The following is a 25,492-nucleotide window of genomic DNA, read 5'->3' as shown; positions in this document are numbered from 1 at the left end:
CTTTTCTTCCCTGTTGCAATATTCTAGTTGCAGGATTTCCTGCCCTCAGGCGACTCGTACATCGGCTCCTATACAAAAGCTTCAGCTTGGTTGCTGCAGCATGCGTGAAACGTCAGATGTAAGGCCATAAACCAGGGGCCTTAAATGTGCCTGCTGGCCTTCAAGTTCTGAGGACTGTGTTCTGCACACACAATCCTCAGAACCTGAAGGCCAACAGGTACAGAATAAGGCCCAGCAGGAGGAATGCCAGTGGGGACAGGTGTGCGGCCTTGGTGTCATTTAGTAGCTTAATTAGATCCAGAACATAGTTGGGATTAAAGTAGACAGCACAGGGAGTAATGGTGGGTGGGAAGGAATACTGCAACATGGAAGAGAAGGACATTATGTTTATGGTAAGATTTTGCACAACTATTCTATGTCCTTTTCCTATGTTGCAGTATTCTAGTTGTGGGAGAGTACCACAACTTAGATGCATGAAAGGGAGGTGGATGCTCTAGAGGATTCTACAAAGCCCTGTAGGATTGCCCTGGCAAATCCTGCCCTAGCCCTGGAAACTTGGTCCAGGTTGTAATGTTTGGTGAAAGTGTGGATAGTGGACCAAGTGGCTGCTTCCATGAAGGATGCCGTGTCCAGACCTTTCATGACTGCCTTGGAGATGGCCACCGCCTTAGTAGAATGGGCCGTTACTCCCACTGGAGGTTTTTTTTCCATGGTGCGAGCAACCCAGACAAATAGTTTTCCTGATCCAGCAAGCGATGGTTTGTTTGGCGACTGCCTTGCCCAGGGCTCTGGGGTGAAAGGAGACAAAGAGCTGCTTAGATTTCCTAATGGTTCTGGTTTTGTCCAGGAAGAATCTAAGTTGCCTGTGCACATCCAAGGAGTGCAGTATCCTCTCCCCTTCATTAGTGGAGGAGGGAAAGAAAGTGGGTAAGTGGACGAATTGGTTTAGAGACAAGTCAGTGACAAAGGAAGGACTGGTTCGCAGGGTGACTCTGACTTTGTGGAAGGTGGTGTAGGGAGGGGCAGGCCATTAAGTCCTGCAACTCTGAAACCCTTCTGGCTGAAATGATAGCCACCAGCAGGACGGTTTTCCAAGTACACATCTGTAAGTACACATCTGTAAGGAAGACGACCAAGCTGGTTCGAAAAGGTGCTGGGTTATTTTTTTCAGGATGTAACTGAGGTCCCAGGGCAGAGGGATAGGTTTCTTTGGTGGCCTCATGTGTAAGACCCCTTTAAGAAAGAGCTTTACGTCAATCCTGGCTAGCAAGGGAGGATCCCGGGGGCAAGAAGGCTGATATAGCGGAAAGGTGTGCTTTCACTGAAGAGAATGAAAGTCAGCTTTTAATTAGTTGACACACACAAGTGAGAACAAGGGGGAGCATTCACCAAACAAGGCTCCCCTCCCTTGTCCAGACACCATTTAGCAAATCTTTCCCACTTAGCTAGGTAAGAATTTCTGGTGGTAGGTTCCTTGCCTCCCTCAGGACTGAAAGCACGTCCTCTGAGTAGTGGTGTCTGAAGGGGATCAAAAGTTTATCACCCACAGAGTCAGGGATAACATCTGCAAATGTGGATGAAGGAGAGTTGCTTTGTCTTGTGTCAGTAGGTCCAACTTGTAGGGTAACGTGCAGTGATTGTCCTTGGCTAGATTGAGAAGTAGGGGAACCAGTGCTGCCTTGGCCAGCAGGGTGTCATTAACAAGATTTTTGGTTTGACCTTCTGTATTTTCAGGAGGACTTTCTGGATCACTGGAAAGGAGGGGGCATAAAGAAACTTCCCCTCCCAAGAGATGCTGAAAGTGTTCACTCTCCATACTAGAGTGGAGTGGGTCTTTGAGCAGGTCTGCAGCTGCCTGTTCTGGGGGGAGGCGAACAGGTCTATTTGTTGAGTACCCCACCGGCGGACTATGTCTAGGAAGAACCCCCCCTGTCCAGCATCCATTCGTCCTGTGGTGAGGAGGTCCTGCTTAGGAGGTCTGCTTGCTTGTTGTCCTGCGAGGGGATGTAGGTCGCCTGGAAGACCAGGTTGTGGCGAGAGGCTATGTTCCATTATCAGCAGGGTCAGCCTGCACAGTTGGTAGGCTTTTGTGCCTCCCTGCTTGTTGAGATACCACATAACCATGGTGCTGTTGGTCACTATCCAGAGCACCCCTGGGACCAGAAGGGGAATAAAGGTCTTTACTGATATTGATGTGCTTGCTCTGTAGAGGGTGCCAGTTTTCCTAGACCTAGTAGGATGCCAGAGTTGCACCCCAACTGACACATAACCATGGTGCTGTTGGTCACTATCCAGAGCACCCCTGGGACCAGAAGGGGAATAAAGGTCTTTAAGGCTAAAAAGACAACTGTCATTTCCCTGATATTGATGTGCTTGCTCTGTAGAGAAGGGTGCCAGTTTTCCTAGACCCTGTAGGATGCCAGAGTTGCACCCCAACCTGAATCTGAGGCATCTGTATGCAGTGTTTGGGTTGTGGTGGGTGGTTGCAGTTGAAGTCCCAGGTTTAGATGGACTTGCTGGATCCACCAGCTGATTTCTTTCTTCAGACAGGGAAGGAGGGGAATATCCTACTCTAAATGATGCAGGTGTTGGGACAAAATGTTTTTGAGGTACCACTGTAGCTTGCGCATATGCTTTCTGGCCAGTGGTAGCATGGGGATGGTTGCTGTCATTAAGCCCAGGAGACGCAGGAATTGCCTTGCCGTCACCTTCTGGGAATGGAGGGTTTCCTGGAAGTGGGAAGTCAGGGACAGAACCTGTCCTGTGGGAGAAAGGCCTTCATTTTGTCCGTCCTGATTCTGCAGCCTAGGAAAATCTTGCCCTGGCCTGGGTTCAAGGAGGACTTTGGGAGGTTAATGGTAAACCCTAGATTTTTGCAGAAGGGACATGGTGAAGTGCAGATGCCTTAACAGGGTATCTTTGGACTCTGCCAGTATTAAGATGTTGCCCAGACAAGGGTAAATCTAGATTCCCTGCGTTCTGCAGAAGGCTACAGCTGCGGCTAGGCACTTTGTAAAGACTCGAGGGGCAGTGGATAAACCAAAGGGCAAGGCAGTAAACTGGAAATGACAGGATGGTCCGCAGAAATGTAGAAATTATCTGTGGGAAGTCCTGATGAGTATGTGGAGGTAGGCTTCTTTTAGGTCCAGGGTGGCCATGAAGGCCTTGGCTGGAATAAGAGGCAGCAGAGTGGGATTTATAGCATTTATAGTGTCTACTGTTCTGTCTCTCCTTGTTTTCTGAAAAAAAAAAAAAAAACCACAAAAAAAAAAATCTCTTGTTTTCCCGCCTTACTGAGCTAGAGTAGTCCAGTTTCAGAGTTGCTGATCCCTGGACTTTTGTTGTAGTTCCTGTTACTGATTCTTTGCCTAATTTGGAAGGGAGGAAGTTTCCTTGCTTACCAGTGGGAGTGGGAAGCACTGAACTACCTGTTGGTCCAGTTTTGTGAGGTTTCAGCCAGTAACTTGTAGTCCATTGGTCGTTTTGGGCCAGTTCCTAGCTTTTTTCAGCCCCCTGATATAAAACACGCTAAACGCGCGTTTTCCGGCTAGTACCTACTCAGCACAGATCCTCGTGGTGGCCAGCAGAGTGATCCAAGCTTCAGAGAGCTAAAAAAGCGACTTTACCTGATTTAAGTATATTTTTGTGGCTTTCCCACTTCTAATTACCTAGCGACTGTATTTCGCCTGCTTTGCTGATATACTGAAATTGTTTTTCTGCATATATATTGTTATTGCACTTGAAATCTCAAATTGTTACTTTTTAATCTGTAATTGTTGCAAATTGTTTCTGTAGGCTACACACTAAAGTGTGATAGCCGATTTATAGCATTTATAGTGTCTACTGTTCTGTTTCTCCTTGTTTTCTGAAAAAAAAAAAAAAAAAAAATATCTCTTGTTTTCCCGCCTTACTAAGCTAGAGTAGTCCAGTTTCAGAGTTGCTGACCCCTGGACTTTTGTTGTAGTTCCTGTTACTGATTCTTTGCCTAATTTGGAAGGGAGGAAGTTTCCTTGCTTACCAGTGGGAGTGGGAAGCATTGAGCTACCTGTTGGTCCAGTTTTGTGATGTTTCAGCCAGTAACTTGTAGTCCCATTGGTCGTTTTGGGCCAGTTCCTAGCTTTTTTCAGCCCCCTGATATAAAACACGCTAAACGCGCGTTTTCCGGCTTGTACCTACTCAGCACAGATCCTCATGGTGGCCAGCAGAGTGATCCAAGCTTCGGAGAGCTAAAAAAGCGACTTTACCTGATTTAAGTATATTTTTGTGACTTTCCCACTTCTAATTACCTAGCGACTGTATTTCGCCTGCTTTGCTGATATACTGAAATTGTTTTTCTGCATATATATTGTTATTGCACTTGAAATCTCAAATTGTTACTTTTTAATCTGTAATTGTTGCAAATTGTTTCTGTAGGCTACACACTAAAGTGCGATAGCCGATTTACAGCATTTATAGTGTCTACTGTTCTGTTTCTCCTTGTTTTCTGGAAAAAAAAACACAAAAAAAAATATCTCTTGTTTTCCCGCCTTACTGAGCTAGAGTAGTCCAGTTTCAGAGTTGCTGATCCCTGGACTTTTGTTGTAGTTCCTGTTACTGATTCTTTGCCTAATTTGGAAGGGAGGAAGTTTCCTTGCTTACCAGTGGGAGTGGAAAGCATTGAGCTACCTGTTGGTCCAGTTTTGTGAGGTTTCAGCCAGTAACTTGTAGTCCATTGGTCGTTTTGGGCCAGTTCCTAGCTTTTTTCAGCCCCCTGATATAAAACACGCTAAACACGCGTAAGCGCAATTTAGCGCGGAGTTGCCACAGGAGCACACAAGAGCAGCGGTGGTTAAACAAGGTTAAACTATTCGGGCTACCTAAATTCCACTCTTCAAATTTTCCCTTAAAACTACCTTCTTCTAACTGTACTGCTGATCAAACCAGCATATCCTAAAACTAAAAAGTTCATCTCTACTTGATTCCCAAGTAGACTATTCTCTATCTGTAAAGCCTAGCACTTGCTCCTACAGTACTTTCACCTTGATAAAGCACTTTTAGTATAGATAGTACCCCACCAGCCTAGAACCCACATCCCCCGGAGTCTTTTGTAAGTTTTTTTATCTATTCCTTCTAGCATGTCGAGGGATCAGTTGCTAGTGTCCTCTCCTGCTCAGCTGGTGAACCTGGGAATATTGAGACAATGTTACAATTGCCTCATGTACACAAACAACCCTCTCCTTCTCCCACAAAATACAAATACATACGAGAGATGCAACTATACGGCCAAACTGGAGGCTGAGCTCTCTCAACATAGGACTGGCAAGACCAGACAGGAGGAGAAGGTAACCACACACACACTACATACCCAGTCACACATAGTACCATCACAACTTCAAATCATACACATAATCACACAAAGACATACTCGGAGGCTCTGATCAAAAATCTACCAAAACAGCAGAGGCCACCAAAGCAGACACCCAAACAACTACCACCTCCTGACCAAACACATGCTACACATAGACCACACAGTCAGAGTGTCAAACAGTCACAGCCCTTAAGGCCAAACACAATGCCAGACACACTCGTCATTGGTGACTCCATAGTCAGACACACTGACGTCCCGCTCACCAGACTGAGTAAGGAGAAGGTCACAGTAAGCTGCCTGTCGGGCGCTAGAATCCGCCACATAACGCAAGCACTCAGGTCTCTCAACAGCAGGTACAAGTACGACTCAGTCATTGTCCACGCTGGTGTCAACGACCTGAGATGTACCTCCTTGGACTACATGAAAAGAGACATTGAGGAGCTCTCTGATTATGTAGCCCAGGCAGGTATGACCCTGACCTTGAGCAGTATCCTACCTTCACCTAGAATGATGCCACAATACAGTGATAAGATGATCAGCTTTAATAATTGGCTTAAATTCTAGTGTCATTCAAAGGGGATCCAATGTCTGTCTGCCTGGGATGACATGCTGGACAAGCCACGCTGCTTCGCAAGGGACGGCTTTCACCTGTCACCCCTGGGCTTCCGGATATTGGCTAAGGCTCTTGCCACCCCCATAGTGCCTTTTTTAGGCAAGTCTCAAATTCTAAACCTACCACCCTAGAACGCAAAACAGGAAAAAATCTAAGGGTAATGCTGCTCAATGCCAGAAGTCTCAGTCTCAAGATGCACGCACTCGAGGCACTTCTCAGTATGGAGAACATCGATGTCTGTGCTGTAACAGAAACCCGGTTCAAGGCTCCTGAGAGCACCCCAGCACTATCAGGTTTTACCTCATATCATGCGTTCCGGCCCCAAAATCCGGACAACACCAAGAAAGGAGGGGGGGGGTGTCCATATTCATAAAGGACACCCACACCTCAAGGTTGGTGGCAACGCACGATGCATCGGAGACCATCCAGGTGCAATTAACCATAGGCAAGACTGCTCTGCAATTTGTAGCATGTTACAGGCCACCCTCTCAAACTCAGGAACCTCACATGGCCTTCCTGAAAACACTGGAGGGGATAAATGTATCTCCAAACACCATCATACTAGGTGACTTCAACTACCCTAATATAGACTGGGAACACTACTCAAGCCCAAACACTCTAGCCCAAAGGTTCCTGGAGTTCATAAACTCAAATGCCATGGAACAACTAGTCACCATCTCCACAAGAGGAGAAAACATACTTGATCTCATCATCATGAACATGGGAGCACAATGTTCAACACCGGAAGTATACCCCTCACTGGTGAGATCTGATCATAAACTAATCTCGCTGGAGGTCCTCATCCCGCCCCCACCTGAAATAAAAAAGACCACAGTGAAAAACTTCTCAAAAGCCGACTTCACACTTCTAAAAACTAGCGTGGTCTCCCTTAAGGCCCCTGAGCCGGTGGTAAACATTACTCAAACCGCTGAATCAATTACAAATGCCTTCTACCAGCACCTACAGGACTGCATGGATCAGGCAATCCCAAACAAAACTAAGACTCTCTGTACCAAAGGCAAGCGTCCAGTCTGGTGGACCCCAGCCATAAACAAGCTCTACAAAAAAAAGGAGGAAGCTACTACAAGATAGAGCAAAATCCTTGAAAGGTAAGACACCTTTAATCATAATAAGTAAAAAACTAAGAGCTCTCATAAAATCATCCAAGGCAAATTTTGAGAGAAAAATCGCCAAGGACTCAAAAGACAATCATAAGGCCTTCTTTAGCTATGTTAGAAACCTAGGAGGAAACTCCCAGATATGCTCAAAATTAGTTCAAAATGATGTGAAGATTACTGAACCTACAGACATTGCCAACATACTGGTTGACAGGTTCAGTGCAAACTCCCCAAAGGAGAGATATCTATACCAGAGGATTGTAGCCCCCAAACATCTCTAAAGCCCAGGTGAGAACCGCTCTCTCCAAGGCAAAAAACACAGCATCCATGGGACCGGATGGTGTCCCCGGCTGTGTGCTCCACGAACTCAATGAGGAATTAAACCCTCAGTTAGGACAGCTGTTTAATCTTAGCCTCACCTCAGTATACGTACCCAAAGAGTGGCGCACGGCGACTGTGGTCCCACTTCACAAGGGCGGTGCCTCCACCGACCCTGGAAATTACCGTCCCATTAGCTTGACAAGCCTTATCTGCAAAGCCATAGAGAGAATCATAATGGAACTCATAAATAAAGACATAGGGAACTTGCAGACTTTGGATCCAACCCAGTTTGGCTTTGTCAAAGGCAGATCATGCCTTTTAAACTTGGTTGACTTTTTCGAAACAGTCACCAAGGCCATTGATGAGGGTAAGGCAGTCCATACAGCCTACCTCGACCTGGCAAAGGCCTTCGACACAATACCCCACTCAGGTATCATCGAAAAACTCATCAACTTGAATGTAAACCCATACATCACAAGATGGGTGGCAAACTGGCTAAGTGACAGAACCCACAGGGTCAGAGTTGCTGGCGCCATGTCAGACTCAAAGCCGGTCACAAGTGGTGTCCCACAGGGCTCAGTCCTGGGTCCACTCCTGTTCGGCATCTACTTTTCTGAAGTACAAGCAAACACAGGAGGGTTATGGCTGACAAAGTTTGCAGATCACTGCAAACTGGGCGCCATAGTCAAAAACACATCTGACACAGATATCCTTCAGAAGGGCCTCACAGAAATGGATAACTGGTGCCAGAGCCATGGCCTAAAGTTAAACGCCAAGAAATGCATAGTCATACCCTTCGGGAAAAACAAGGTTACCCCTAGCTACCATATAGGTGGCAATCCACTGAGCACAGAAGAAGTTATCAGGGATCTGGGGACCCAGGTTGACAGTAACCTTTCGTTTGACACTCACGTTGCTAAAGTAGTTAGGAAGACCTTCTACATTGCCCACCTGATCATGAAGGGATTCACATCTAGATCAAGGGAGGTCATCGTCCCCATGTACTCATCACTCATTAGACCAATGATCGAGTACAATGCCCCATTCGGAATGTATCTGACCCAACACCTGCAGCAGCTGGAAAGGCCCCAAAAGTTCCTCACCAAAAGGATAAAGGGTCTCAAAAATATGTCCTATGCTACCCGACTGAAAGAACTCCAGCTCTATTCAGTCGCATACCGCTTGCTCAGAGGTGACCTGTGCCTGACATACAAGGCCACGTCAAACCCAGATTTGATGAATATGCTTCACCTCAAAAAATCTAGATCCCTCAGAACCACAAGGGCGGGAGACTTAAACCTTGACACGGGACAGATTCATCACCCAGAGACTCCCTATGCTGTGGAACAAAATCCCGGTACATGTGAGGCAGAGCACCTCGCTGGCCTTGTTTAAGAGGAATCTTGACCAATGGGTGGGAGATCGCAGATATACCCCAGGGATTACTTCAGTGTCACTGCTTGACAGAGGCACAGCAAAATAATAGGCATAGTTTTCTTCAAACTAAAGGGGTGGCGAAAGCCACATAACTATGGGCTAGGCTTATAAATGCCCTTGGGCAGATAGCCTAGTATGAACCTATGAACCTATCTTGAAGGAGGGTACCTGAAGGTGTATGTTTAGAAAGGAGAGATCTAAAATGGGTCTCCAGGGGCCATCTTTTTTGGGGACCAGGAAGAGACGAGAGTAGAATCTCTCTCTTTTCTGTCCTGAGAGGACAGGTTCTATGGTGCTTAGCTTTAGAAGTTCTGACAAGACTTATGGTAGGAGATGAATTTGTTTTTTTGGGATAAAAGGAATACTTGTCCTGGGTGTTTTTTCTTTCCAGGATAGGAAGTAGCCTTTTTGGATAATGGATAAGACCCACCGGTCTGTGGTGATGGCTGGCCAAAGGGGGACAGTGCGGAAGGCGTGCAGAAAGTGGTAGGTGGGCCAGGCAGTCACACAACTGGGACCTCCTCTATCCTGAAAGGGTTGCCTGGGTTGAAGAGGTCATGCATTGGGTCTTGATTAAGTATGTCTTCTTGCTCCTCTTCTAGAACTGGAAAAGAAGGCAGTTGCCTGTGGAGAGCTGTGCCTTACAAAAGTGGTTTTAGCAGGGTAGTTCCTGTAACATTTGGGAATGGGGACACCAGCAGATGCTTGATGTCCTGTAATTCTTTACTTTTTCCTGCAGATTCTTGAAGAGATCTGCAGATTGCTTTCCAAAAAGGAAGTTGTGATCCGGGGGGGGGGGGGGGGGCCTCCAAGACTTTGGACGAAGTCTTCAGGTAGATTCTGGAGTCTTAGCCAAGATTATCTCCTGAGGACAGAAACAGATGCTGCAGAGTGGGCAGATGCTTCTGCAGCATCATAGCTGCATCTGATTGAGTGCCTGGCTACTTGCTGAGCCAAGGACAGTTTGGGGGCCATGTCATCCTTAATGGGACTAGTCAGGCATAGAAGCCAGCATGGAGTGGAGGAGGCTTGACACTAAGTCTAGAGCATATTTAGTCATGTGGGTCTGATAATTTATGGCTCTGAATGCTAAAGTGGAGGATGTGTATACTTTCTTGCTCAACCTAGCCATATATTTGCTATCTTTATCAGTGGGTAGGAGGGAGGCGGAAGGCAGCAGTCTGGAACGTTCAACAGGAGCAGTGGCAATAACAGCTGGGTCTGCCAAGGGAGGTTTAACTAGGAATTTTTGCTCCTATGGTCAGGGCACTTGGGGGCCGGACGCTGGGGGTCTGGAGCTTTAGAAGCTGAATTAAATGCATTCAAATAATCAGGAAGTACTGGAGGGACCGCTGGGGGGAGGGTGATTCCACTTGAAGTAGTTCAAAGTACCTGTTTTGGGTGTCAGTCATTTGGGAAGTATCCCATTTGAAGTAATCTTTCATTTTGGTGATGGTCTTACCATAGGTAATATCCTCAGGGGGAGAATCCCCTTCGACAGATTCTTCATCAGGAGAATAATACTCCTGGGGAGAAGCAATCTGAGAAGTACATGAAATGGAGTCTTCTGAGGAAGAAAAGGAAGAATCCTGCTCTTCCTCCCTAACTTGAGAGGTCATGGGTGGGAGGGAAGAGGCAGAAGCAGACCTAGGGCTCAATAAAGGCAGAGTAGAGGGGGCAGAGTCTGAAGGCCTAAGGGCCATGAAGGCCTGCATTAATGAAGAAGTGAAAGCCTGCCAATCTGGTATGGTTTCTGGAGAAGAGGAGGTATGCTTGCTTTTTTGTTTCTTTTTGGCTGGGCCGGAGGTACGCACTGGCCTGGCGTCAGACTTTGAAGACATTTCCAAAGGCTGGATCCTGGTCAGAGGTACCACAGAAACTAGTTCCCCCTCGACATAGACAGTAGTCAGTATCTGGGCAAGCTCCGAGGACGTGCCGGTCGTCAACTGTGCAACGGCTTCCTCAAGGATCATCGTTGAAGTCGACGGAACCGCCGAGCGCTCCTCAAATCCTACAGCGGCAGTTGGCGGGGCATCGAGAAGTGGAGTGGCAAGCGAGGAAGGCCCAGGAATCTTGGCCTTCTTTCGTGGAGGTTCATGCTCGGACTCCAATGTGGGATCCATTCTAAGAGCTAACCGTTTTAGGCACTGGTTTTCTAGGTAAAGGTTTAAAGCGGACAGACAGCTGTGCATGGTCTTCACACAAATGACTGACAAACTGAACAGGAGGAATGGTCGTGCTCCCGGCCTAATTAAGCAAAAAATACACCTATCATGGGGAATCTTTATGGGGGCATCTGGCGCCCGCATTGGGACTTTCCCTTTTTACTTCACATCAACTAAAAGCTACAACAACCAAGTCTAAGCAAAAACAATTAGCAAAACAAGAAAAACAGAAGCCCAATGGGTTACTTAGCTTTACTGATGGAACATCTGTGAAGGAGCAATCATACGATGTGTAGGTCATCTGCGACTGAAAGGTTCTGAGGACTGTGCGTGCAGACGTCACATTTAAGGCCCCTGGTTTATGGCCTTGCATCTGACATCCCACGCACGCTGCAACAGCCAAGCTGAAGCTTTTGTACAGGAGCTGACATATGAGTCGCCAGAGTGCAGGAAATACCACAACTAGAATACTGCAACATGGGAATAGAAGGACATCCCTGGATCAAGAGAGACAACTGCTGAATCCACCAGTGAAGTTCCTGTCTGAGACAAGGAAGAAGAGGAACTACAAAGTCTAGAGGATGTGCATGTTGAAGCCACACTGACTTCAGAAACTACTGGAAGTTTGGCCAAAAGGATCATCAGAATGGTCGATGCCACGAAACCCAGATCTCTCAAACTCCCTGATAGTAATGGAAGCCAGAGGAAGAAGAGTGGTAAGAAGAGTAGTAAAAAAAGAAATGAGAGTTAAGGCCTTTGGAGGGGAACAGGGAAGCCAGCATTGGCACTGTCTGAATCCTGCATCCCAGAAAAAAAACATGATCCTGAGAAGTCAGAGAAGACTTTTTGAAATTTATAGAGAACCCCAGACTCTGAAGAAGGGAAACAGCAAAATGACAATTTTGCAAAAGGCTCTCAGAAGAATATGCCTGAATCAACAGGTTGTCCAATTAAGAAAATATTTGGATCCCTTGAAGCCAGCAAAAAGCAATCACAGAAGCAAGGCATTTGGTGAACACCCTTGGAGCAGCAGAAAAGACAGAGTAAATTAGAGAACTGAAAACACCAGGAAGAAACACAGAAATGCAAAAACTTCCTGAAGAGGATGGATCGGAATATGGAGATAAGCATCCTTGAGATCCAGGGATACCCATTTAGGTTTGAGAAAGCAAGAGAGGAAACAGAATCTGAAAGGACAACATCTGAAAGGAAGGCATTATTAGAGAAGTGTTTGGATGAGAGAGGTCTAGAATAGGTTTCCAAGTGCCCTCTTTCCTAGGCACTAGAAAAAGTCTGGAGTAGAACCCTTTCCCCTTTGGGGCAGAGGCCCATCTTGAACAGTACCCTGAGTCAAGAGATTTTGAAGAACCTCTGGGGAAAAAGGGAAGTTGTTCCCGAGGAAGTTGAGGATTGCCCAAAAAAGGACGACAGGATTTCCATATCATGAAGTACCCCTGACGAATGACTGACAGAACCCAAGGAAGAGCCCGTTTGACATGCTTCTTACCTTTAGTAGAAGGGAGGGATTGCCTACTAACAAAAGCAGGTTTAGCAGGGTAGTTTCTCTGAAATTTGTGCACAGGAGAAACAGGGTCTATATTACTTTATCGAAATACGTATTCAACAAAGGCTAAACATCGAAATGCAGTTCAGTGAAGGACGGAAGTTTTACACAGTTAGGAACCACTGGGCCAAGACCACAACTTTGCCCTTTTCCCCATAGCAGTGTGATCCTGTAGTTGATATATATAGTTTGGGGGTTGTGGGAGGCAAAGCCGGCCATACGGGTGGGTTTGATTTAGTGCAGTATACATTCCGGAGTGCCAGTGGCCAACTGGTTCCTAACCACGATTTTAAGTCCATGCTTCGCTGAACTAAATTTCGCTGTTTAGCCTTCACTTAATATGTATTCAATGAATACGTATTTCACTAAAATAATATAGACCCAAGAAACAAACATGTTTAAGCTCCTGTAAGATCGTACCCTTATCCTGAAGGACTTAAACCAGGAGCAGCTTCCCCAAATAAAAGCTTAAAATCCAGAGGAGCATCCATCAACTTTAATATCATCAGGTAGAAGTTGAAGCCTAAGCCAAGAATAAATCATCAATGAACTAAAAACAGCAGCCCTAGAGGAGACATCTGCCGCATCATAACTACATGTAATACAATGATGAAAGACTTGAGAGGAAGTCCCTAGTAAGGAAAGAACAGAAGTTTAACGCAGTCTGGAAAATCGGAAATAAGTTGACAGGTCTGAGAAAGAAGAGCCAATACATATCTAGACATATGGGTCTGATAATTAATAGCCCTAAAAGCTAGGGTAGCAGAAGTGCAAACCTTCTTATCCAACCTTTCCATAGCTCTGTTGTCTGTGTCAGAAGGCAATAACTTGAGTGAAGGAAGCAACTAAGACAGCTTATCAGAAGACGCAAGCACTACAGAAAAACCCTGACAGGTCTGTTGGGAGCAAGAGGCAGAGAATCAGGCGCATGACAGGAATTGGAAAAAGCATCCAGCAAAGCAGCCAAAACAGGAGGAATAGCTGCAGGCTTAGGAAACTCCAAATGCAGCAACTCGCAGTACCTCTTATGAAGATAGGAGACCTGAGCACAATCCCATTTAAAAAAAAAATCCATCAAACTAGTGTGAGTCTCCCAAAGTAAATTTCTTCAAAAGTAAAACCAGGACTAATAGATTCCTCCTCCTCTGACCCATAGTCCAAAGGAGAAAGAATGTGAGTAGAATAAGTCAGGGATTAGTCATCAGAATCAGACTCATCCTTAGAAGAATCCTGTTCTCTAGGTCTTTTAAGGGGAGAGAACCAAAGAGAAGCAGGAACCGAAACCCCTAGAGGCGGCTTCAAGAACATTAAAACAGTAAACAGCCCTTGAGTAAAGGCCTGCCAGTCACTTTGTGGTTCCCCAAGAGCAGAAGAAACATGTTTTAAGTTTTTGTTTCTTTTTTAAGGTAACGTCCCCTCCAAAAACCTGAGAAGGCTTCAGACCCAGAACGACAGCCGAGAACCGTAGTAGGAACTTCTTCTCCATCTAAAAACAGAGGAACTCTCCTAGGTCCCTTGGAAAAAAATCAACTGTGGTTCCCCCTGAATGTCCGAGATAGACGCCTGCAAAGCATCTTGGATGTGCTGCCAGCTGGATCCTCACCGGCCTCCAACACGGTCACAGCAGAGAAATCCAACAACACAGCTGAGCGAGCCTCTAGATTTATAACGACCTTGGGAGAAACACCTGGCAGAGGAAGATTCTGGTCGTACCTTTTCACCTTCTTCCCTAATGGCTGACCCACGGGGCAGGAGATTCCTTGTACTGTATATTAACCAAGAAGCTTAAGATGCTGGTTTTCAAGATACAAGGTAAGGGAAAAAGTCTACTGCGAAGGGTTTTCGTAACAAACACCTGACAAACTGAATATGTATGGTCATGAGAAGCTCAGACAAAAAAAGACACAATGATTGTCTTTATGGGGAATCTGTCTCCCACACTGGCATTTACCCTTCATTGATGACATTAACCCAAGGGCTCAAAACAAGGTAAGACGAGAAAAAATAAAAACCCCAATGGGGCACTTATTTGCAAACTGCAAAGAAGTCAGCAAACAGGCATATGTAGTCAGTGGAGTATGAAAATGTGTTCAACTGGAAGAAAATGGACGCAGGTAAACAGACCGACGGTGAAAAGATACGTTTGGACTGGCAGCAAAGAAGTTCAGACTATGGCAGGCCTGAACATCAACTTTATGCCCTACGCTACACAAGGAGCAATTGGGTGATGTTTGGCATACCTTTAAAGCAACAGGAGTCTTTGGTACACTGGCTGGACATCGGGCTTCCATGGCAAGGAATCCCATAAGTTAAGAATACTGCAGCAGAGAATGTAACGACATCACAATATTACAAGAAGGAGTCTATGAATAATTTTATGTTCTCTCTGAATCCTAGCTTGTCTAAGAGATCACATACCCAAGTGAGAGATTCCTGACACTTTGAAAAATATTCCACAAAGATAAGCAAGTCGTCCAAGCGTGTAAAAATGTGGATTATCCTGTAGCCTGTAAATAGCCATAACAGGAGCTAGAACACTATGGAATCTCATGCTGTAGTGGGAAAGTCCAAAGGGTAAGGCACAGAACAGGTGATCCAGATACACAAAAACTAAGGAAACATCGGAAGTCTAGATGAATAAGGACTTGATAAGCATCTTTTAAAATGTATTGTTATCAGGAAACTTGAGTGAGGAAGAAGAGGTAGCAGGTTGTTGTGAACTGACATCACTTTGAACTTGGCCACTATCACACAAAGCTTTAGGAAAGAAAAATCCAGACCTGGTCTCCAAGCATTTTCTTTCTTTAGCACTAAAAACATCCCCTCTTCTTTCTTAACCTAGGAAGGAGGAAATGGTTCTATCACTCCCTGGGACCCCATGTGTTGAAGTCCAGAGGGAAATAAAGACAGTCTGGTTTGGTGAATGAGGAATTACCCCCCTGAAAAGGAAGAATTTCCACCCACTGCCATCTGTAACTTTGACAAATGATCTTCAGAACCCACTTGTCAAACTGTTGCCAAAGAGAAAAGTGGAGGTTTGGACTTTCAAGGGAAAAGGGACCTCCAGGGTGGGATTTATAAGGTCTCTTAAAATAGTCACTCTGATATGTTAAAATGTCCTTCGCTTTGGAGGATTCCTTAATTCTTTTTAGAACCCTCTTCTATTTCTTTTAAACATCTGTTTATCAACATTTTGTTGAGAACTGGATGAGGGGTTAGAAAATCCCTTAGAAAACTTGGAAAGGGAGGGCTGAAAAATCAGAGATTCCCTGTATTAACTTGCCCCTTTCAGTGTATAAAAACCTTAAGACTGAGAAACGTAATACATTCTATTTGCCTTTTTAGGGGCAGCAAGCTTACTACCAGGAACACTGCAGACAGTGACACATACATCCTCCAGAGCTGAAAGAACTGCAGGAATGGGTGAAGGTTCTAGAACTTCCTTCTGTAGCAGTTCATAGTATTTCCTCAGGCACTGAGAAACCTCAGTGTTCTCCCACAAAAAACACTGGCGCATTCTGAAAATAGTCTTAGAGAAAGAGAAACCCCACAAGGATAATCAGAAACTGAACTAAGTCTGAATCTGAAAACCCTGCATCTGTCTCCTCTTCCTGTCCAGATTCAGAAGCTAGAATCTCTTCCTGAAAAAGAGGTACCCCTTTCTTCTACCAGAAATCAGCTTATAAGAAAGATCAATAGCCTGAATTAAACACTGAGCCAGAACCAGTATACTTGTAGGATCATAGGAAGTGACTAAGCTAATGGCCGGGGGCCCTTACAAGCCTAGTCAAGTTCGACCCTACTCCAGTCCAAGGAAATTTGAGGAGTAGATAGAAGTTTAGTTTCCCCATTTCTTTTTGACAGGAAAAATGGTAAATCAATCAAGCAAGCTGACAGTATTGTAACTAGTAAATATGAGAAGAAATGCTGATTGTGGTGAACGAAGACTTTAGCCTAGCATGCCAAATTCCACAAAAATCCATGTTTTTCCAATATTCACAGTACAAATTCAGGATTTACGGGTATTTTTCTAGAAAAATTGAAAATCAGTGCCCCTAAAAATTGTACTCTTTAGCAGCCGCAGTGGTGCAGCAGTTAGTGTTGTCGCCTCCCAGCAAGAGGTTCTCCCATTCGATTCTCAGCTGGAGCGCCTTCTGTGTGGAGTCTGCATGTCCTCCCCATGGTGGAATGACATTAAAGACATGCAGGTAGGAGCGAGCGTGAATGGGCATGCCTTCGTTGAAGGTTGGTCATCGGGGCTGGCAACTCGGCACTGTAAAATCCACTGTCAATCATAGGCGGACCAGAGTTCCACTGTGGTGACCCCAAACCAAGATAAGCCGCAAGACTTTAGGGGATCACTTGTTTCCTATAAGCAAACCTGCTCACAGACTGAACTAGTAATGACACTGCTCTTCAATACTTTTAAAAACAAACCATTTCTTGAAATAATAACTGTACAGTTATAATAGATATACTTCATCAGACAACTATGCCAAACTGGCAGAAGACGGAAGAAAATGGATAAAAGCAGCAAAAAGGAATGAAGACAACAGAGTAGAACCACATTTTATAAGGGGCTCATGCCAACTGACACTAGACAGAAATCATGCACTGACGGGGGGGGATAAATGACAAATGATATAACCAAATATCCCAATTTCCATAATTTTGATTCAAGAGTACTCCATGAAAACGATGATATACAAGTACAATCTGCAAGCTTACACCGTGAATCAAATCTAACATCACACTCTCCAAAGCAGACCTTAGTTATAGACATGTACTTGGTAACTATTCATGCAGCCACTTATGCACACACGAAAAATAAATACTTTGTTGCCAAGCCAGCAAACTAATGTACCTTCCCATGCATAAATGCCAACACGCATCTTAAAGGCTGACACAATTCAGTCAAGTAAAGCAATGCAGCGTCAACCCCAATGGTGTCAGAAAGTAGGCTCATATGAAAAAAACACTATATATGGGCAGGGCTGGACTTGCATCCAAGTAATCCATTTTAGACAAGCCACTGACTTAACGGCTATACAAGCGAATGCAAGTGTGCGCACACACAAACAACTTATGCATAAAATTACATGTCACCTGCATTTAGACTTACCGTTCTCCATAGGAAACATCAAAATTTTCGATTCGAATATCATATGATTTATTTTTCCCAGATAATTCCAAACGACTTTCCTTCTTACTCGAAGCCTGACTGGCAGATGCTTCTTCAAGAAGTCTAACACAAGGAATCAAAAAAGTTGAGCATTAATGCATGCATTATCACCAATAAAAAGTTACATAAGGCAGGAAATACAGGGGTAACACAAGAAAACTGAGCCACATACCCATCAGCTCTAAACTCATTTGCATGTTTCCTACTGATAAAGTGTGGGCTACTTCTCACATCGCGGGTGTGTGTGTGTGTGTGTGTGTGTGTGTGTGTGTGTGTGTGTGTGTGTGTGTGTGTGTGTGTGTGTGTACATATTTATGAGTACTCCTACATATTTGTGTGTACATATTTTAAATGCATATATGTCAACCTGAAGAAAGGAAAACTTGTCAAAGTTGCACTTCTCAAAGGTGGACAATGATGCAGAATTCCATTAAGGGGCTGATGAAAAGCCTATTACAGGCCAAATTTCTGTTCCCCCCTAAACCTAAGTGCCAAACTGGAAAAAATAATGGAATAGCTAAGACTAAAAAAAAATTGTCTGAGATAGGAGAAAATCACCTGCAAAGTCGCTGCTTGAAGCAAGTGAAGATACAGCTCACAAACATAGGGTCTCTCTTCCACTCAGAATGGTTATCCAGTGAGTGAAAGGTTTTCTGGCAGCCTCAATCACTTTCAAGATCTCCACTGAGAGTTCTAGGAGTATCAGAATTCAAAAGCAGCAGTCATCTCAAATGAAAAGCAGTCTAGTAACTTGTATACTGAAATGCACTACTGCACTGCCAGGTACCCAAACACAGCCTGTAACCCTACCCTTTACAGACATTCATGCAAACATAATTCTGGTCTTTATACCTTTAAAATGTCTACAACATATAGAATCAGCATAAAATATGAAATGGCACAAAGGAATTTCCCCACCACTACTAAAAAAAAAAAAAAGACATTACTGTCAACTCCCCTCATTTATCCACACAGAAATTAAGGCGGAACTTATTCATCAGGTCATTCTTTATGGTGCCCCACATTCCCAAAAAATCTTCACCAAGCGACCTTCCCTTATCGGTATCACAGAGGAGAGTACAGTTTTGTGGTTGAGTTAGTCTCCCAGGGCATCCTTTGTGTGAATGACTGCGGGAGTAAAGTACAGTTGTGTAAAAACTTACTATGACGGTAGATGTCCTTCTCTTGACTGTTGCAGTGTTCATGACATTAGGGATCCCCTGCCAAGGGTGGCCCAATGTCCGGTCTGTATACCAAAGCCTTTAGATTGTTTTAAAGGTATGCCATACGTCACAGTATGCTCCTGGTGTATTGTAAGGCATAAAGGTGACATGTGCATGTACCATCCTCAGAATTAAGAGCCGCAGTAGGAACACCAGTCCAAGGAAAAGAGAGGTAATCAGTACATCCAGAAGAGAAATAGACCAGAGGGCCGAGGGAAGGAGTGAATACTGCAACAGTGAAGAGAAGGACATCTACTGTTATGGTAAGATTTTACACAACTGTACTATATGTCCTTCAATATCACTGCTGCAGTACTCATAACAATAGGGAGAGTGGCAAAACTCAGGAAAAAACTTGGGAGGAGGAAGGATCAGCAGAGCCTTCTAGGAAGCCAAGAAGGATGGCCCTAGCAAAACCAGCTCTAGCTCTGGAGATAACATCCAACTTGTAAGTGCTTGGTAAATGTATGCACAGTAGTCCAGGTAGGTGCCTCAAGAATACAGTTAGTACCCAGACCCTTGAAAAAAGCACCAGAAGCAGCCACAGCCCTGGTACAATGAGGCTTAACAGGAAAAGGAAGGCACTTAACATGAAAACAACAAAAGGAAATAGTTTTTGAGATCCAAGAAGAAACAGTCTGCTTGGATACAGCTAATCCTAGGGACCCAAGATGAAAAGAAAATAAACAACCAGCTGATCAGATTTCCTAACAGTCAGTCTTATACAAATAAAAACCTGAGTTTTCTATGCAGATGCAATGTGTGCAGCACCATCTCACTGGCAGATTGCGGAGAGGCAAAAAAAGGGGGAAAACCAATAGACTAATTAAGAAACAACTCATTAACCAACCACCTTGGGCATAAAAGAAGAAGAATGAGTATACAAGGACACCCTGTCCTTATGAAACACCAAAAAAGGAGGACACGCCATAAGGGCTTGAAGCTCAGACACACGTCTGGCAGAAGTAAGGGCCAACAAAAGTACAGCCTTCTAAGAGCAATGCTGCAAGGAAGCTGACCAGCAGGCTCAAAAGGAGATTCAAATTTTCCAAACAAAATTAAGATCCCAGGGAAGAAGGGGCTCCCTGGGAGACCTAATATGAAAGACTCGTTTTAGAAATTGTTTAGCTTAAAATCTAAAAGCCAAAGGAGGGGAAAAAGGCAGACAAGCAGAGACAGCTGATAAGTGGGCCTTAACAGAAGAAAAGGCCAACCCACATTGAGCAGTTCACACAGATAAGAGAGTCAAAGGAACATCTAGAGAAAGTGGAACCATGTAAAGAGAAAGACACCAAACTGAAAACCTCTTCCATATAGATATGTAGGATTTCTTAGTAGTGGGTTTCCTGGTCTCTTGCAGGACCATGAGCACGTCCCGCAGAAAAAAAGGTGTCTATGTGAAATCAAAATTCTATCACCCACAGTATCAGTTTAACAGCAGATAGGAGGGGGTGGATAAGAGATTCCTTGTCTTGGGAGTAGGTCTACCCTGCAAGGCAAATTGAAATGAAGGAATGCATAACATCCCCTTCCAAGGAAAAAGATAGGGTGTCCACCTTCCAAACCAGAGGACTGGGACTCTGGCACAAAAAAGTGAAGTTGTCTGTTGAGAGTGGAGGCAAAAGGATCCACTTGAGGAGTACCGGCACTGGTGGACAATGTCCAGAAACACATCCCTTCGAAGCATCCATTCATGGGATTGAGTTAAGGACCTGCTCCGAGTGTCTGCCACAATGTTTTGACCGGAGGGAACGTAAACGGCCTGATGTCACTTGATAATGGACAGCAAGATCCCACAACAGGAGTACCAACTGGCAAAGAAGATAAGATCTTATTCCCACATTTGTTTACATACCACATCACTGTGGTATTTTCTGTAATTACCGTGACAGGTCTGGGGGAGAAAAGAGCATGAAAAGTCTGAAGCGCCAGCAGAACAGCTCTCATCTCTGGCACAGATATGCTGCTCCTGTTTAAGAGGTAACCACACCCAATGCACCTTTAGGGATCCAAAAGCTGCTCCACATCCCACATCTGAAGCATCTGTTAATAGCTCCAGAATGGGAAGAGTGGGATTAAATGAGAATCCTGGGTTTCAAGACAACTGCTGAATCCACCAGTGAAGTTCCTTCTTGAGACAAGGAAGAAGAGGAACCACAAAGTCAAGGGGATGCACATGTTGAAGGCAAACTGACTTCAGAAGCCAGTGAAACTTTCTGATGTGGAGTTTGGCCAGAGGGACCATACAAATGGTGGATGCCATTAATCCCAGAGCTCTCAAAAATTCCCTGGCTGTGATAGAAACCAGACAAGGGGATGGAAGAAGGAAATGAGGGTTAAGACCTTGGGAGGCTGCAGAGATGCCAGCATAGGCACAGTCTGAATCCTGCACCCCAGAAAAGCAGATCCTGAGAAAAAGCAAGAAAAAACTTTTTGAAGTTTATTGTGAACCCCAGACTTTGCAGAAGGGAAAATGCAAAATGAAGATTCTGTAAGAGGATATCTGGAGAGGATGCCTAAAACAGGAGGTTGTCTAAGTAAGGAAAAAATTGAAGCCCCAGATCATGCAAAAAGCAATCACAAGAGCTAGGCATTTGGTAAATACCAGTGGGGCAATAGAGAGGCCAAAGGGCAAAGCAGAGAAATGAAATTGCTAGGAAGCAACAGAGAAATGCAAAAACTTACTGAAAAGGGGATGAATAGGGATATGGAGGTAAGTATCCTTGAGATCCAGAAAAAACACAAAAGCCTGAAGAAGCAACAAAGGAAACAGAGTCTGAAGGGACAACATATGCAAGGAAGGAACCTTCAGAAAAGTATTCAGGTGAATAAGATCTAGAATGGGTCTCCAAGTGCCCTCTTTCCTGGGGAACAAAAACATTTTATAATAAAACACCTTCCTTCTTTGTGCAGCTGGAACCTCTTGAATAGTTCCTAGAGTCAAAAGATCCTGAATCATCTCTGGAAAAACTCAATATTCTTGAGGTGGCCAAGGAATGTCCATGAAGGGGAAAAAAGATTTCCAAACCATAAAATACCCTGGCAAATAATGGAAAGAACCCAATAATCTTGGGTTATGCTTAACCAGACAGGAAGAGACAGAGGAATGTGGCTGGGAAGAATTGGGTAGTCAGCCAGCAACTGGTATATCAGGAAAGGAAGACTTCTGAGTAGGAGGGGATTCTGTGCAGACTTTTGGGGGGGTTCCTCCTACCACCCCCTTCTTGCCTTTAGGAGGAGGAAACTGCCTTCTAACAAAAGCTGGTTTAGTAGGATTGTTTCTCTGGAACTTAGGCACTGGTGAAACAAAACTATTTTTCAGATCCTGTAACTCTTTACCCTTCTCCTGCAGGGACTTGAACAAATCAGCTGCAGCAGCACCAAACAAATATTTACCATCCAGAGGAGCATCCATCAACTTAGCCTTAATATCACCAGGCAGAGGATGAAGCCATAGCCAGGAATATCTCAACACAGAGCCAGAAGCAGCAAACCTAGAGGAAGCATCTGCTGCAGCAGAACTACATTTAATGAAAAGGTGAGCTGCCATGGAAAAAGCCCGTAACACACATAAGGCAGAAGTCTTACCTTCAGAACCGAGAAGGTCAGAAATAACCTGAAAAAGCCTGAGAAACAAACAGCAAAAACATATCCTGTCATATCAGTCTGATAATTAACAACCCAAAAGGCTAGGGTGGCTGAAGTATAAACTCTTTTACCCAGCCTTTCCATGGTCCTGTTGCACTTATCAGAAGGACGAAGTTTAATAGAGGTCAGTAATTTAGAATGCTTGCTGGATGCCGCAGAGACTACTGAAAGGTCAGCAGATGGACACTTGGAAAGACATTTTCAGTCATCAGCCACTTTATAAAACTGGACTGGTTTCTTAGCATCAGGGGCTGAGAATCTGGGGCCTGAGAAGCAGAAGAGAAAGCATCCAATAAGGCAGCCAAAACAGGAGGAAAAGCAGTCGGTCTAGGAGACTCCACTTAAAGGAGCTCATACGATCTCATCTGCACTTCAGACACAAGGAACAATCTCATTTAAAGAACTCCCATCATCCTGGCAATGGTATCCCCAAATGAAATATCCTCAAAAGGGGATTCAGGACTAGTAGGCTCCTCTTTCTCAGAGCCATACTCCAGAGGAGAAGGAATATGGGTATAAGAGGCAAAGGATTCCTCATCCAAATCCTTTTCTTCAGAGGAATCCTGATCCCTAGCTCTCGAGAGGTAATGATGACCAAGATGAAGCCGGGACAGAGACCCCTCCGAGCAGGTATCAAGGCCATAAAAGCATCGAGTAAGCCCTGTGTAAAATTCTACCACTCACTCTGAAGGTCCTTAAGAGCAGAAGAAACATGTGTTCTCTTTTGTTTAATTTTTAAGGGGACGTTCGCCTTATGAAACATAGAAGGCTCGGATGTCAGCCTACAATCAATCATAGTGAGGACTTCCACCTTCACCAGTATCTGAGGACCTCCTGCCCAAGGCCCTTTAGTGAATCAGCCGTGATTTCTCCTGAACATCTGAAATGATGGCTACAAAACCTGTAAGGACCTGTGAGCAGACAGATCCATGCCAGCCTCCAAAACAGTTACGACAGAAGAATCCAACTCAGGAACCGTGCAAACCTCTGGGCTTCCATCAGCCTTGAAAGAGACACCCAAAGTAGGAGAGACAGTCGAAGAGTCTAACCTTTCTTTTTTGGCCTTCCTTTGAAGACAGCTGACCCTCAAGCCAGGAAGAACCCTCCACAGCATCTTTTGTTAAAGAGAGAGACTTACCATAACTTTGTATCAGTGTTATCCTAAGTCTTCATTCATCACTACAGGGTCTAGAATCAGACATCGGATCAGAGCCAGCAAAATTCAACAGACAGATCCAAGGCGCTGGCTCGTCCCTCTTCTATAATGCCCTGCTGCTCCCTAATACCCAGAGCGAGTTTCCTAACATAATCCTGAAGCTACTCCTACCAAGGCCAAGAGAAAACCAATCCAACTTCCTCTGCAATCAAACCAGGTAGGGGGATGGCGGGTGGAATATGTGATGAATGAAGACGCAGGATAACAAAGATACAAAGGTATGGTAAGTACATAGCTCTGTCTGATCATCTCCATGTCTTCTTTCATCACCACAGGGTCAGAGTCACCCCAGCTACCATATATTCTGGGAGACCTAAAAGGAGGACATGGCACTGTGGGCCCTACTTTTAGAAATCAAATCCAGCTTGTAATGGGATATAAAATATGTGATGATTAGCCCAGGAGGCAGGAGCATAGACATCAATAGAAAGCCTTGCAACAAAGGCTGAAGTGGCTACACATCTAGTAAAATGGGCCTTAACGTGACCTGGAAACTTCAGGTGGTACAGATTGTAGACCACAGAGATGCACACAGATATTCACTTAGAAACAGTGACCTTGAGATTGGAAGGCCACGTCTGCTATCATAGAAGGCAACAAAAAGCTGCTCTACCTTACAAAAATCTTCAGTCCTATGCAAGTAGAACCGAAGCATTCGATGAACATCCAAGGGATGAAGGATATACTCCCCTCTGTTAGAATAGTTGTGAAGAATACTGGAAGCTGAAAACACCAATTTAGGGTAGGCACGAAAGCAGCCACAGGTAAGGAGGAGGGGATGGTTCTTAGAGAAACCCTGTCTTTGTGAAAGGTCATGTTAGGAGAAGTAATGCTGAGAACTTGCAATTCTGAAATCCTCTTACCTGAAGTGACAGCAAGCAGAAGGGCCGACTTCCATGAAGAAAATTTGAGATCACAGGAATTAACAGGTTCAAAAAGACTCCTAGTCAAAGACTGCAGAACCTAAGTGAGGAACCAAGAAGGAGAAAGGTCCTTAATTGGAAGACAAAGCAGAAAGACCCCCCTCACAAAGGCTGTACAAAGCCTGGATGAAATGGCCAGTTCGGAGCTCTCATGAAAATTGAAAATCATTGCCAAATGAAGTTAAATAGTGGAAAAACTTGCTCCCTCTTGGAAAAGGGATGGCAAGAACAAAACACTATCTGAAATTTAAGCAAAAAAAAAGGATTCAGATTCCCGCTCCTGGCCCAGATTGAAAACCTTTTACACTTACTGCTGTACACTTATCTGGTACAGGGTTTCTGAGAGGCCAAAATGATGCATTTAATGGAGGACATTAGTCTGAACTTTATCACTAGAACTAGAGAAACCATGCCATTAAATACAGGGTCCAAAGGTTTGGAAGAGGAATCCCCGAAAGATGGGAAATCAGATCCTGACACGGGATCCAGTATCCATGGTGGATACATCACGAGACCAGAGGAAAGAGAAACATGGTTGACGACCCCAGAAAGGGGAAATGAGGAAAAGGGATGTCCTCAGGCGAAGAGCTTTCTGCAGAACCTTGGGTAACAGGAGGGTATGCGTAAAGGACACCCGCAGGTTAATCATGGACTAGCACATCCCTTGGTGACTCCAACGGTCAAAAATCTAATTTGTCAAAGAAGGATTAAGGGACCACTCGTAACACACACACA

At 44.7% G+C, this 25,492-nt stretch overlaps 1 protein-coding gene across 1 annotated transcript in view; it reads right to left on the bottom strand.

The window, feature by feature from the left end:
* Positions 1-25,492, bottom strand: part of ABCF3 (ATP binding cassette subfamily F member 3) — a 1,867,236-nt gene that overhangs the window by 1,402,523 nt on the left and 439,221 nt on the right. Inside the window, exon 6 of the mRNA XM_044070185.1 lies at positions 17,688-17,810. Within this exon, the coding sequence (XP_043926120.1) occupies positions 17,688-17,810 (123 nt within the window). The remainder of the gene's footprint in view (positions 1-17,687; positions 17,811-25,492) is intronic.

Source organism: Protopterus annectens, chromosome 4.part1 (genome assembly GCF_019279795.1).
Source record: "Protopterus annectens isolate FY-2018-M chromosome 4.part1, PAN1.0, whole genome shotgun sequence".
NCBI lineage: Eukaryota > Metazoa > Chordata > Ceratodontiformes > Protopteridae > Protopterus > Protopterus annectens.
This window is presented reverse-complemented; position numbering and strand designations above follow the sequence as displayed.